This window comes from Scyliorhinus canicula, chromosome 13 (assembly GCF_902713615.1).
Source record: "Scyliorhinus canicula chromosome 13, sScyCan1.1, whole genome shotgun sequence".
Lineage (NCBI taxonomy): Eukaryota > Metazoa > Chordata > Chondrichthyes > Carcharhiniformes > Scyliorhinidae > Scyliorhinus > Scyliorhinus canicula.
In genome coordinates, this window is record NC_052158.1 from 104,353,598 (window position 1) to 104,368,010 (window position 14,413).

At 48.4% G+C, this 14,413-nt stretch overlaps 1 protein-coding gene across 3 annotated transcripts in view; it reads left to right on the top strand.

Moving 5' to 3' along the window:
• Window positions 1-1,499, top strand: part of LOC119976006 (coiled-coil domain-containing protein 150-like) — a 154,911-nt gene extending 153,412 nt beyond the window's left edge. For all 3 annotated transcript variants that reach the window (XR_005462846.1, XR_005462847.1, XM_038816036.1), the window contains one exon: window positions 1,226-1,499. Coding sequence is in view for 1 of the 3 variants with exons in the window: in XM_038816036.1 (XP_038671964.1) it covers window positions 1,226-1,255 (30 nt within the window). In the remaining 2 variants the exon portion in view is untranslated. The remainder of the gene's footprint in view (window positions 1-1,225) is intronic.
• The last annotated feature ends 12,914 nt before the right edge of the window (window positions 1,500-14,413 follow it).

Sequence of the window (14,413 nt, forward strand, 5' to 3'; positions counted from 1 at the left end):
AGACTGCCTCAATTATTGCTGAACCCCACCAATGGTTCATTCTCTCTGAGCAGCACACTACTCGAGACCCAAACTGCCACCAAACCTCTCCCAGAAAACACAGATAAATTTAAACCAGGAGAACGTTCTTAAGCTTCACCCATCTCCATGACAACGTAGCCTTTCAGAGTTCATTAAATGCTTTTAAACTAATTCCACTCTTTCGGACAAAATGACTCTGGACTCCACTTCTTTGCATGCAGTCTAGACATCACGGGCGGAATTCTCCAACCCCCCGGCGTCAATCCCGCCCCCGCCGTGTCCCGTATTCTCCGCCCATGAGATTCGGCGGGGGCGGGAATTGCACCCGGCCAGTTGCCGGGCACACCGCGGCGATTCTCCGGCCCGCAATGGGTCGAAGTCCCGCTGCTGACCAGCCCTTCCCGCTGGCATGGTTTACCTCTGGTACCGGCGGGATTGGTTGCGCGGGCGGGCTCCGGGGTCCTTGGGGGGGGGGGGGGGGGCGCGGGGCGATCTGACCCCACAGTGGCCTGGCCTGCAATCGGGGCCCACCGATTGGTGGGCTGGCCTGCGCCGTGGAGGCACTCTTTTTCTTCCGCCCCGCCATGACGTTCACCATGGCGGGGGCGGAAGAGAACCCCTCCCCTGCACATGCGCCGATATGACGTCAGCAGCCGCTGACGCACTGGCGCATGCGCGGACTTCCGCCAGCCGGCGAAGGCCTTTCGGTCCCGGCTGGCGGTGCGCCAAAGGCCATTCGCGCCAGCTGGTGGAGCGGGAGCCACTCCGGCGTGGGCCTAGCCCCTCAATGTGATTGCTTGGCCCCTAAAGGTACGGAGAATTCCGCACCTTGGGGAGGCCCGGCACCGGAGTGGTTCACGCCACTCCGCCCCGTCGGGTAGGGGAGAGTCCCGGCCCACATCTCCAGTTTTCCAACTAAGTAAGCTCACTTGCAGTTTTATGGCTTAATCTCTTCTATTGTGACTCTATTAAATAAACATGGGTAACCTTCTGGATTGTCCATTCTCTTTTAGGTGTTCTGGCAATCAGGCCCAGCAATTTAGTAACCTTGCCTTCACTGCAATAATCTTCCCTGAACTAAACAATACCCTTGAAATATCATGAATTAGATATTTGTCACAATCCTTCCGCCATATCAGTTTACATATAAGCTCACCATTATTTCTGAGCCATTTTTCTTAATTATTTTCCTCTTTGCCTTTAGGTTTTCGGACAGTTGAGCTTATCGATGTGAATTTCTTTGCTCCCAGCATCACTCTAAACATCACCAGGTTTCCTCATAGGAACCTGCTTATCAGACTTGTCTGGAAGAGGAAGAGAACTGAAATACAGATGCCAGGCAGGTAATGCTGCATTGGTGTTGCTCAACATCCACACTCCACCTGCGTGTCTAATTGGAAATGAATTGACCTAACTTTACCATACATTGTGCAGATGATGACTCCCCTGTATGTAAATACAGTCTGATGTTGGATGTTCCTTCAGTATGTTGTGTCTTCAATAACAGTGCATCAAAGAATGCATACCAAGGTGATTAACATTCAGCATAACCTGATTGCCACACTCATTTACATGTTACTAACCATTTCTGCAGCCCCCAACACATTGGCACTGCATGCAAGGTCTGTCTTCTCAAGGCCTGAGTCAGCAGTATGAACATGTGTTGAGCCATCTGCAGCTGCGTAATATAGGACAGGAACATGTAGAGACAGGCTGATTTATAGGAAGGTGCTGTGGAATGGCAAAGGAGGCAACCATTCTCACAAGTGTTCTATGCACATCGTTTTCAGTATCTAGGAACCCAGAATTGGGTGCTCTGTTGCTTGTCTGCAGACTTGTATCTGCTTCCAGAGTTTATTTTTTCTTAATTTTTGCCTGTCACTTATTGGTTTTCTTTCAGCCTTGAAATGCATTCTGAGGCTCTGAAAGGCTGAATAAATTATTTTCCTTTCCTTTATATGTCTCAATCCCTTTAAATTTGATTTGTACACTATTTTTCTCTCCAATTATTTGCACTTTAGATCTGTCTGATTTCACATCCAGGAACTGACTCTGGAAAATTGGGTATAAACAGTTAACTTTAATTTTAGTTTGTCTAAAAGACATGAATTAGCTTGTAGTCACAGAATTGTTATGATGCAGAAAGAGGCTATTCAGCCCATCTTGTTAGCATCAGCTCCCCAAATAAGCATTATAACTTAGGGCACAATTCAGTGGCCTCGTTACGCTCAAGCAAGAGCATGACAAGGCCAGTGAATAGCGGGAGAGGCCGAAAACTAGAACTGCGCCGGGTGCCAAACCATTTGCGATGCAACCAGCATGCTCCCAAAAGTGAAATTGGGATTCAGCCATAGAGTGGAAAGAAACCAATTATCACCACTTACACCCTATCTCCATACAATTAACGGGAGCCACCCCATATCCAACAGCCTCCTGTGATCCATTGGCTTCCCCAGCTAATGGCCACGCTGGTGCCGATTAGTACTCTTTTTGAAAAACGTGAACCTGGCAGAAGGGCTGCTGACTTGGGACCCAAGGAGGTGAGTAGCCACTTTGGCTCACAGGCAATGAGCACTAGATACTGGGCTTACTGCCGCTGAGCTCGGAGGGTATTGGGACCACCGGGGGGGGCGGCAGCCCCGATTGAGGTGGACGGGCATTGGGGATGTTGGGCCTGGAAACTCTGCTGGGGGGGAGGGGGGGAGAGAGAGAGACCGTGCGTGGGTCCTCCATGCCAACGCCTGGATCATGTACCCGTTCCGGGATAAACCCCAGTCCCTGTCTGTCTGCCCCTCCAACCACCCATAACTCCCACTGACTGCAGAGGCCTCTGGCCATGCGACTGAAGGTCATTGCGAACAGTGAATTGGTAATCATAGTTAAGTAAGCACTTCACACATCCCAAGTGGATCCTTGTGGGTGGGTGTACCATGTAGCATGTGGGAGTTATTGCCTAGCATCCTAATCACACCTTAATGCATGGACACTGTGTTTGAACACTGCGGGAGACAGCACCACAGATGCAGCAGCCAAATCCGAACACCCAGGGGATTGGCCCCACTCCTGGGCATATGTCCATGGCCGGGTTATGGCAACATTCTACTCGGATGTCTGGGGTGCAGGGGTGTGTGGTCCGGTGAGCAGGCCCCCCTCCTCTGCAGCCAAGTGTGCATGGGCAGGGCATGTTGGGTGGTGGGAAGTGGCTAGGGCCCCATATCTGGGGGAATGGGGCACGGGATTGGTGGTCGGCCTGCATCGCGAAACAAAGAGCCCCAGGTGTCATATTGGTTGTGGTGAGAATTTTATTAAATTGTCTCACCATGCTTGGCCTTCCTTGCTCTACCACTGCGTCTAGGTGTATCCCCAGGATGCACATCAGAGGTGGAGGCAGCCAGCTGCTTACCACGTCCCGTGGCCTTCATGCCCCTGCCTGGTGTCCTCTGCGGCCAGAAGGCCCAAACTGGCGGCAAGCACGCATCTGAATCCTCACCACCCTCAAGGAACAGGCCCTGGAAGTTACGGGGTGACCAAGGGCATTGCAGTCACCAACGTGGAGGTTGGCACACGCCGCAGAGGTGAGGATTCACCGGGCCACAGCCGTGCACCTGTTCGGGTGCTGACTGCCAGATGTGTTGTCATCAGAGGGGTGGAACTCGGGAGAGCTGGTGGCTACTGTCGCCAGCCCCTAGGATGGTTCCAGGTTGCCACCCAACGCCTCCTCTTCCCGGTCAGTGTCCAGAGGGCCCTGACGTTCACCTCGGAATGGAGGGACAGCTAGATTGAGCCCCGGCTGCCCCTGCGTCTTCTAGCCCTGGTGGCTCCCTAATGTCTGCACCATGGTGTGGACGCCCTCAACGATGCTCCTCAGTGACTGGACCATGCTCTGCAGTGCCTCAATAATTCCCACCTGCGACTGGGACAAGCTGTGTATCACCTCATCAAGGTCCATCTGGTACTGGGTCACATCTCCCAGCGAGTCAGACAGTCTACAGAGGCTCTCAGCCATAGCCGTCACTGGCTGTGCCACGCCTTGGACAGGTCCACTCATGCCGCTGACATTGTGCACCGGGCTCTCCACTGCGGTTGCCACCCTAGTGGTGTTGGCCTCGTTTCAACGCGTTGCCGGTTCTATCTCCTGCGCCGGTAACCTCCCGAAATCTTTCTCCAATCAGCTTTGGACCTGTTGGGAGTGTCGTTGACATCTCCCTCTGAACATCACGGCCGCACCCTAACCTATGTATCAGTTCCAGGTAAACCTGTTCCAGAGGCTTAGCATCTAACTGGGACCCAGCTGGGTCCTGGGATCCAGCAGATCTCCCACTGCTGTCTCACCTGGATGTTACTGCCTCTACCCGATGTGCTGTGTGGTGCTCACCAGAATGTCTCCCAGAAGCCTGACCACTAATGTTGCCCATCGAGGTGCATGTCTGTGTGCTGGTGGAGGGTTGGGATGACAGTTGTGACACATCGATGATGATATCCTCGGAGCTCACCTCCAAGGTGATCTAGTCAGGGAGGGAATCACACTGGATGCGCCGGTGGCGTCGGCCTGAGGTCCAGTGGGGGAATGAACACACGATCAGTGGGAGGAAATGATCGTTCCGAATGGCATTAACAGCTCACGTCTGGCAGTCCATCTGGATGGAGCCCGGTGGATCCTCACCTCTGCTTTGTTGACCGCTCTTTCCTCGGACACCCCCGTAACCTCCAGGGCCCATTCTTCGAGGGTGGTGAGGATTCTGATGTCTGGCATGCCGCCGCCAGTTTGGGTCCTCTCTCAACAGTTGTGGGACAACTTCTCCTATAGGACACAGAGGGCATCGTTAGCCGCACTTGGTTCTCCGTGGGTGGGGGGTGGGGGTGTGTGTTGGGGGTGGTTCGCGTGGGGGTGGGAAGGTTTTGGGGGGGGGGGGTGGTGCCAACTCATGTGCAACCCAGTGACCTTGCAGCACTGGAGGCCTGTCCTGGTCATGCTGCCCAAGCTAACGGCCGCTACCACTTCATCCCAGGCGGCATGGCTGCCCTATGGCTCACCTTCCTGGACCCTCAAGGGAACCGGACATCCCTCCTGTCCTCGACCACTTCGAGGAGCCTGCCAAAGTTTGCGTCTCCAAATCTCGGGGCCGGTCGTCTTGGTGCCATGGCTACAAGCTAAGTGGGGTTGGCTGTGTAAGAGCTAGATCTGTTTAAGTGCTGCTCAGCCTTGTTAGTGGGGAGCTAGCAAGTGAGAGCCCGCCGAATCTGCGAAGGCTGGCAGCCTTCATTTGCGGCGTGAAGCCCATGGGACCTCCTTAATTAAACCAATTAACGTTGTATTGCTCTGCCAGCCTCGTCGGGCCGAGCGGCAGGAATCTCGCGGAAGTTCCCACTCATTACCACACTTCGAAACCTTCCCAGAGAATCGCACCCTCAGTGTCATTCTCCTGCCTTTCTCCATACATTTGCACATTGTATCTATTCAAATAATCTTAAATGCCTTCTTTGAACTTGCCTTCACCACACTTCCAGGCAGTGTATCCAAACTTGAACCAGTCACTGTGTGAAAATATTTTTCTCACTTCACATCTGCTTCTTTAAATCTGTGTCCTCTCGTTTGCGATCCTTTTACTATTGGGAACAGTTTCTCCCTATCTACTCTAATAATAGAGGCTAATACCAAAAATTGAAAACTTAACCTTTTGGAATTATACATTTCATCATGTACCAGCAAATTTCCTGAAAACTGTTGACGGTAAAATGAATTTGACAAAAATTCTATTTTAGTCAGTAATAATACATTAGTAATAAAATAAATCCATTAAAACTGTTGTTTGAACTTGTTGTATAATACTGCATTTTAAATGTGCAAAATTTTGTACATTAAACTTGTGGATTTCAGTTTCTCAAGCAGCCTCTTCCTGAAATCCACATTTTATAGTTTAATGCACAATGTTAATGAATGGAAATGTTTAAAAAATCTAGCATACAAAAGATTAAATATAGTAAATCATAGTATAAAATACATTTTATATTTTGTTGCTGTGCATATATGTAAAGTTTCATTATCTGCGTTTTGATAAACCAATCTTTCTGTAATCATTTTTATTGAATAATGTATATTTATATTGAAACAAAGGCTGTTATAAATTACGTTTTGCACCTTCAATATGTGTATGCTAAATTGTAATTAAAGTTGCATTCAATAATTAATTGCAAATACAGCGAGTGAGAAATTCATTGTTTAGCAGTGCTTCCAGCTGTGTTACTGTCATCCTGGGGCCAGGCAGCCGAGGTGATGTTGCTGGATGATATGGGCGCACAGTGGAGTCCTACATCTCCTCCCTGTGCTGGAAGACATTAATTTGGCACTATCCTCACATCACAACCCAAGCAGCTGCTGTTATACCAGAATGTCAAATGTGAACAAAATGCAAACAACGTTCCAGTTGTTCAGTAACAAAAAAAAAGAAACACGAAGGTGCAAGATAAGCCCCACAAGTAGTGTTACTTAGAGCCAAGCACCCTGATTAAAGTTACGAGAATGTTTTGTAACTTCTATTGCAAAGTGTCTGAAAGTACTCTGGAATGTTTATGTAAGTGCTTTAGTGAGTTCTTTCATTTGCCAGAATGTGGCCTCATTCTTTTAGAGATAGATGTCAGAGGAGTAGGTGACGTAGGCACACAAAGATTGCAACAAGTACCCGGAGCAGTGGCTATGCCTCTGGTCAGCGGCATGCCAGAGGAAGGGCAGATTCTGCACCATGCCCTCTCCCAAATCAGAGCTGGGCTTTTCTATGCTCCTCAACAGTAATGGAAAGCCCAGGTGACTTGTGTCCCGATGACTCACCACATGCTGATGACCATTCTATACTAACCTCAAAGGTAAGTGCAGATCCAGTATCTCAGGTGGTGGGTGTGAATATCAGATTAGGTGACTGGACCTTTTCCTCAATTCTGACCTGCTTTTCTCCTTCCTTCTGGGGTTCCTGTGGCAGCAGGGCAGCTGGCAATCCTTGGTTATCTGGGAGCAGGAACTCAAAAAGGAAAAATTAGTATGAGAGAAGGGGCGAGGTGGAAGGAGGAAGGTCACATAATCAACAGACCCCATAACAGGACGAGGGTTTGCTCAGAATTGAGGAGCACAAGGCAAGGATAGGAGATGTCACGTGAAGATGCACTCCCTGATCTTGAACACCTGTTTGAAGTAATTAGACCTCTTATGGCACTGTGGCCAGGTACTTGGGTTCAGCCTCTAGGTACTCCTGACCACATAGACATAGAACAGTACAGCACAGAACAGGCCCTTCGGCCCTCGATGTTGTGCCGAGCAATGATCACCCCACTTAAACCCACGTAACCCGTATACCCGTAACCCAACAATCCCCCCATTAACCTTACACTATGGGCAATTTAGCATGGCCAATCCACCTAACCCGCACATCTTTGGACTGTGGGAGGAAACCGGAGCACCCGGAGGAAACCCACGCACACAAGGGGAGGACGTGCAGACTCCACACAGACAGCGACCCAGCCGGGAATCGAACCTGGGACCCTGGAGCTGTGAAGCATTGATGCTAACCACCATGCTACCGTGAGGCCCCTATGCTCCCACTCCTTCTGAGGGTATTCTTAAAGGCCCTCCTGGCTCTCTCCCCAACAGTCCATGGTATTACTTCTCCTGGCCACCTACCATTGAATGCTTCCAGCCCAACATCTGTCACTGTGGATTCCTCTGCCCTGATGTTCAAATTGCAATAATTTATATGGCGTCAATTTTTTTTTGTCCAGCTTCCCTTTAAGAGATAATCTGACTTTAAAAGCAAGCTGCCTATGCCACATGGCAAACAATGGTACTAGGGCACTTGCTGCGAGCAGAGGTTGCCAGCAGCATTCACAAGCCGAAAGCAATGCTGGAGATGCACCAGCTCGCACCACAATCATTCAGATGAGATGGTTATATGAATTATGTGCATTGCCTACCTTGATCTGAATGGGTGTTGGTATTGCTTGAATAATGACCTCCTTGTCCAAAAATCAGGGCAATCCAACTTCTAGCCCAGTTTTTAAAATTTATTCGGCATAGTGAAAAACCTGCTATTACACACCAAAGCAAAATATTTAGATGCTTGAAATCTGTAATAAAATCTAATAGTGCTGGAAATACTCAGCAAGTCGAGCAACATCTAGCGAAGAGACACATAAGAAATAAGAGCAAGAGTAGGCCACAGAACCTCTTGAGATTGTTCCATCATTCAATGAGGTCATGACTGATCAGATTTTGGCTTCAGCTCCACTTTCTTGCTGTGAACATAGTTAATTAACTTGAAAATTTAAGTCTGGTTCTCTCTCCACACATGGAACTAAACCTGATGAGTAGTTTTTGCTCTGTTGGGATTGTTTCTGAAGTCCCAGGACCAACCAGACACAATAATCTAAAAATATTGAATCTCTTGCCAACATGATCCAAGTAATAATATTTGATTTTGGTTGAGAGAATATATTGAAATAAAGATACGCGTCATCATCTGGATAAATTACATTCTCAATCTCTATAATTTCCAAAAATGATTGTTTTCCCCTTTCATTATCCACCATTCATGTTGCTCAAAACCTTTCTCCCCAATTTACATTTTTCCTCCAAAATCCCTCCATCAAGAAAATTACACAGTCATGTTCCAGCAAATAAAATTCCAAAATTATGGGTTATGATTGTTCTCCAGGTCCTCAAACCCGTACCCTCATAATTTCAAACATAATGATCAAGAATTCACTAAAACAAAAGACTTGCAATCCTTATGTATCAGGTTACTCGTTCCGGTCACTTATTAAAAAGGTTCCCATTCTCCATTCCCACCACCAGCGCCGGCCCTAGGGTTGCTGGCGCCCCGGACAAGCTGAACTTCGGCGCCCTTGGGGGGGGGGGGGGGGGGGGGGGGGGGCGGAGGCGGGGCGGGGGGGGGGCCGAGGCGGGCGGGGGCGGGGCCGCGGCGGGGCGGGGGTTAGATAGAGGAAAGGAACTAAATTGCACTTTAACCAGTCCTATCAGCTCCTCATGCACAGTTCATCCCAACTGATCCTAACCCTCCCACAATACAATGACTGGCCCCTCCACCAATTACACTTACTGGTCCTAGACACCAAACACCACCACCTCCTACCCTTACACTGACTCTTACCCCTTTAAGCTGATCCTCTCCACATTTCACTGACCCCATCTCATCGTTAATGATCACCTCCTGCCATGTTATTGAGCCCCTTCTTCAACACTCCGACCCAGACACCCTGCCAACCACCCCCAGCCTCAATTAACTGACCTGATCCCAGATTCTTCCTGATAGACTGACCAGATCCCAGGACATCCACGCCACTTGATTCTCACTCTTTGTGCAGATTTCCTGACCACCCACAGAACACATTAGGTGTTTGGGTGAGTGTTGAAACGGGACTCCGTACCTCGCAGACACTGTGCAGATCTTCAATGAATATCTTCATTCTCGGCGGGGCCGAGGCGGGGGGGCGGGGGCGCGGGGGGGGCGGGGGGGGGGCGTGGCAGGGGGGGGGCGAGGCGGGGGGGCGGGGCCGAGGCGGCGGGGGGGCGGACCCGAGGCAGCGCGCGGGCCCGAGGCGGCGCGCGGGGGGGGGCGGGCCCGAGGGGGTCGCCCTGGGGGAGGGCGGCCACCGCGCATGCGCTGGTTGGCACCGGCCCAACTGCGCATGCGCGGGACCCGAGTCTCTGGCGCCCCCTAACACATGGCGCCCCGGGCGACTGCCCGAGTTGCCGGTGCCTTGGGCCGGCCCTGCCTACCACCTGAGTAATGTTCTGAAATGCTGGTCCCTCATGAACAAGCCTGACATTGAATGCACCCATCCCTCATGCTGCACTGTTCAGATGCTATCCAGTAATCTGAGCAAAGAAGCTGCACTGCACTATAATTCCCATAAGCCATCGTACAACCTAGTCTCCATCAATTTCCCCAACACCATTTCTCTACTAATATTGATCTCCTTATCCTACCTCTCACTAAACCCTGCGTTTCCAGACACTTCTGGTACTGATTTGTGTCCTCATTTGTGACGATAGAACTGATATGTGTTTAGTTGCTCAGCCATTTCTTTGTCCCCTATTACACATTCCCCTGTTTCTGACTGTACATTTGTCTTCACCAATTGTTTTCTCTTCACATACCTAAAGAAACTTTTACAGTCAGTTTTTATGTTCCCTGCAAGCTTGCACTCGTACTCTATTTTCTTCTTAATCAATCCCTTGGTCTTTTTCTGAATTCTATACTGCTCCCAATCCTCAGACCTGTTGTTTTTCTGGGCTAATTTGTATGCTTTTTCCTTGGATCGAATACAATATTTAATTCCCCTTGTAAGCCATGCATTGGCCACCTTTTCTATTTTACTCTTGCACCGCATAAGAATAAACAATTGTTGCAGTTCCCCATGCGTTCCTTGAATGTTTGCCATCCCTTTAAGTAACTTTTGCCAATCTATTATAGCCAACTTGCGCCTCATACCATCGTAGAATCTTAATCAACTATTTCACTCTCCATCTGGATGAAAAATTCTATCATATGGTCGCTCATCCTCAAGGGATCTCTCACAACTAGATTGCCAATTATGCCATTCTCATTACTCAGTACCTTGTCTAGGTCAGGCATTGTCAAACCTGGGGGCGCGGCCCCACAGGCGGGTGTCGGGAGGGTCGCGGAGCCGTCCGTTGCGGCGCTCCCGATTGTGCAAATCTGCGCACAGCAGCCGGTTGTTAATAATGCCGGCTGCAAGCGGCCTTCAAGACGACCGCAAACATGTAAAAGAAAATGTGGCCGCACTGCGCATGCATGCCACATCATCGGTGCGCATGTGCACCCATGCTCGGGCACGCATGCGCAGTGTGGCCGCTTTTTTTTTTAAACGGTTGCAGCCTTTTTTTTTTACAAGTTCGGGGAGGTTTTATTCATTAAATTTTTATTTGTTTCTTCATTTTATTTATTTTTTTTTTACAAGTTGGGGGGGGTTTATTTAATAAAATTTTATATGAAAAAAATGCAGAACTTTGGACAGATGGAGACTCCATATTTTCCGACACCGGAAGGCCATTAGAGGAGCGTGTACGAGGGCCAAAGGAACCCAAAACCATTTCCTCCATTTTTGTCAGCAGCAAACAAGGTAAGAGAAAATGGTGGGTCACGCAGGTCGGCTGGCGTGGGTCGCAAAGGTCGGCTGGCGCGGGTCGTGAAGGTCGGCCGGGTTGGGTCCCGAAGGTTGGTCAGTTGGTAAAAATGGGTCCCCGGAATAGAAGTTTGAAGAACACTGTTCTAGGTTGTCCTGTTGTCTAGTTAGTCCCTCAATGTATTGGTCCATAAATACACCCCCTTTACACTCCAGGAATTCCTCCTCTGCGGTATTGTGACTAATTTGATTTGCCCAAATTATATGCAGATTAAAATCACCCATAACTACAGATATTCCTTTATTGCATGCATTTCTAATTTCCTGTTTAATGCCATTCCCAATATTACCACTGCAGTTTGGGGGTCTGTGTACGACGCCCACTAATGTGTTTTGCTCCTTGGTATTTCTCAGCTCTACCCATACAGGTTTCACGTTGTGAGAGGTAACATCCTTCCTCAGTATTGCGATAATTTCCTCTTTAACCAGCACTGCCACTCCATCACCTTTTCCTTTTTGTCTGTCCTTCCTAAATACTGAATACCCCTGGACATTCAGTTCCCATTCTCTGGTCACGCTGTAGCCAGACTCTGTAATCCCGATCATATCATACCTGTTTATGTCTATTTGCTGATTAATTCATCCGCTTTATTGTGAATGCTCCACATGTTAAGGCACAAAGCCTTTAAGCTTGTCATTTTAACATTACTTGTCTTGCTCCCAATATTTTTTACTGTGGCCCTGTTTGAATCTGGCTCTTAGTTTCTCTGCCTATCACTTTTCTATTCCCCTTTCTGTCTTTTGTTTTTGTCCTTGTTTCCTCCTCCTCTGGCTCCTTGCATAAGCTCCCATTCCCCTGCTATTTTAGTTTAAACTCTCTCCAACCACTCTGGCAAATACTCTCCTCAGGACATCAGTCCCAATGCTGCCCAGGTGTAACCTGTCCAGTTTGTACTAGTCCCACTTCCCCCAGAACCGGTCCCAACGCCCCAGGAATCTGAAACCCTCTCCCTCACACCATCTCTTCAGCTGCATATTTATCTCATATATCCTGTGTTGTGTTATGCACTCTGGGATAACACAGGCTGCAACTCAATGCAGCTTTGACCAAAAGATACTCCAGACTTTGAAGTAAGTTCAATGTGATTTATTGAACCATTAGCACAGTTCTCTACGAGTTTGACTCTCCTGCTAATCTTGCTATAGTAACTCAGTCTAACTAACCAGTCTGCTCTAGCCACGTGGTAGGTGTGATGCTTCTGATCTGCCCTAGTCTCTAAGTGTCGCCTGTGGAAAGAGACAGAGCATGCGTGCCCTGTGCAATGGTTTTGCAATGCCATCTTGTGATAGCGTCACCTCGGAGTGTCTTGACTGCCCATTGGTCGTGTCCTATTTTATGTGTTCATCAGCTGTATGTCTGAATGTCATCATGTCTCTGGTGTTTCCTCTAGTATTTACTTAGTCATAGTGTATTTACATGAACCTCTTGTGTATTTACAGTGATGCATATCACCACATCCCCCTTTCTCATGTTACATATTTTCTGTACAGTATTAAAGAAAAATTGAACAAAAACAGGTAAATAAGTGATGACATGTACAAGTTATGATGACTGTGATGACGATACAAGATCAAAGAATAGTTATGATGACATTGAGGATTATACAGCACCAAATAATAGTTATGATGACGTTGAGGATTATACAATACCAAATAATAGTTATGAGTCCAAAGTTCATGAATTTACACGGTCGAGTGGCTTTCTTGTGCTGTTATGGAAGTGTCGATGTTGACGTTGTCATTCCCTTGTGAACGCAGTCAGTGTCCTGGTATTTACGTAACCAAGAAGTCATCAGGAAGTGTTCAAACGGTCAAATCACTTCATTGTCTGAGGTGAACTTTTTTTTTTAGTGCTTGTGGAAGCAATTCTTGATGACATCTTTCCTGAAAGCTGGTTTGCTTTTCTGTAGTGTAGCAAACGTGAATTGGTAAGATGTATTGACATGACATGGCAGATGAAGCTTAATACGGACAAATGTGAGGTAATGCATTTTGGAAGGTCTAATGCAGGTAGGGAATATACAGTGAATGGTAGAACCCTCGAGTATTGACAGTCAGAGAGATCTAGGTGTACAGGTCCACAGGTCACTGAAAGCGGCAACACAGGTGCAGAAGGTAGTCAAGAAGGCATTCGGTATGCTTGCCTTCATTGGCCGGGGCACTGAGTATAAGAATTGGCAAGTCATGTTACAGCTGTATAGAACCTTAGTTAGGCCACACTTGGAATATAGTGTTCAATTCTGGTCACCACACTTCCAGAAGGATGCGGAGGCTTTAGAGAGGGTGCAGAAGAGATTTACCAGGATGTTGCCTGGTATGGAGGGCATTAGCTATGAGGAGCAGTTGAATAAACTCGGTTCCTTCTCACTGGAACGACGGAGGTTGAGGGGCGACCTGATAAAGATCTACAAAATTATGAGGGGCATAGACAGAGTGGATAGTCAGAGGCTTTTCCCCAGGGTAGAGGGGGTCAATTATTAGGGGGCATAGGTTTAAGGTACGAGGGGCAAGGTTTAGAAGAGATGTACGAGGCAAGTTTTTTTTACACAGAGGGTAGTGGGTGCCTGGAACCCGCTGCCGGAGGAGGTGGAAGCAGGGACGATAGTGACATTTAAGAGGAATCTTGACAAATACATGAATAGGATGGGAATAGAGTTTTACGGACCCAGGAAGTGCAGAAGATTTTAGTTTTGACGGGCAGCATGGTTGGCACGGACTTGAAGGGCCGAAGGGCCTGTTCCTGTGCTGTACTTTTCTTTGTTCTTTGACATGGTATGTCATGGTGCATGGTTTGCACTCTCGCCATTGTTCTGAGCTGAGTAGTAATGTTGTCCTTCATGGACAGAGTTGTACCATGTCGTACCGGTTGCTGTTCTGTTGTTGTTATCATTGTTGTTATTGACGAGCTTGTTGTGTTTGTTGCCTCTGGTATGCTTCTTGTTGTTGTCTTTGTTGTTGTTTTTGTAGGTTTTGTTGCTTGCTGCGCTCAATGACCACACCGAGTGGAGCATTCGAGTCCTTCACAATGTTACTTGTGTCAGTATCCTTTGTGTGGCATCTGCTGTTTCATTGAGCGTGCCATCTCCGATTCCTCGGCGCTCCCCATCTGGAGTCATGTCCGGTTCACTTGAATCATCTTTGGCTTGTCGACGCTCCCCGTCTGGAGCCCTTTCTGGTT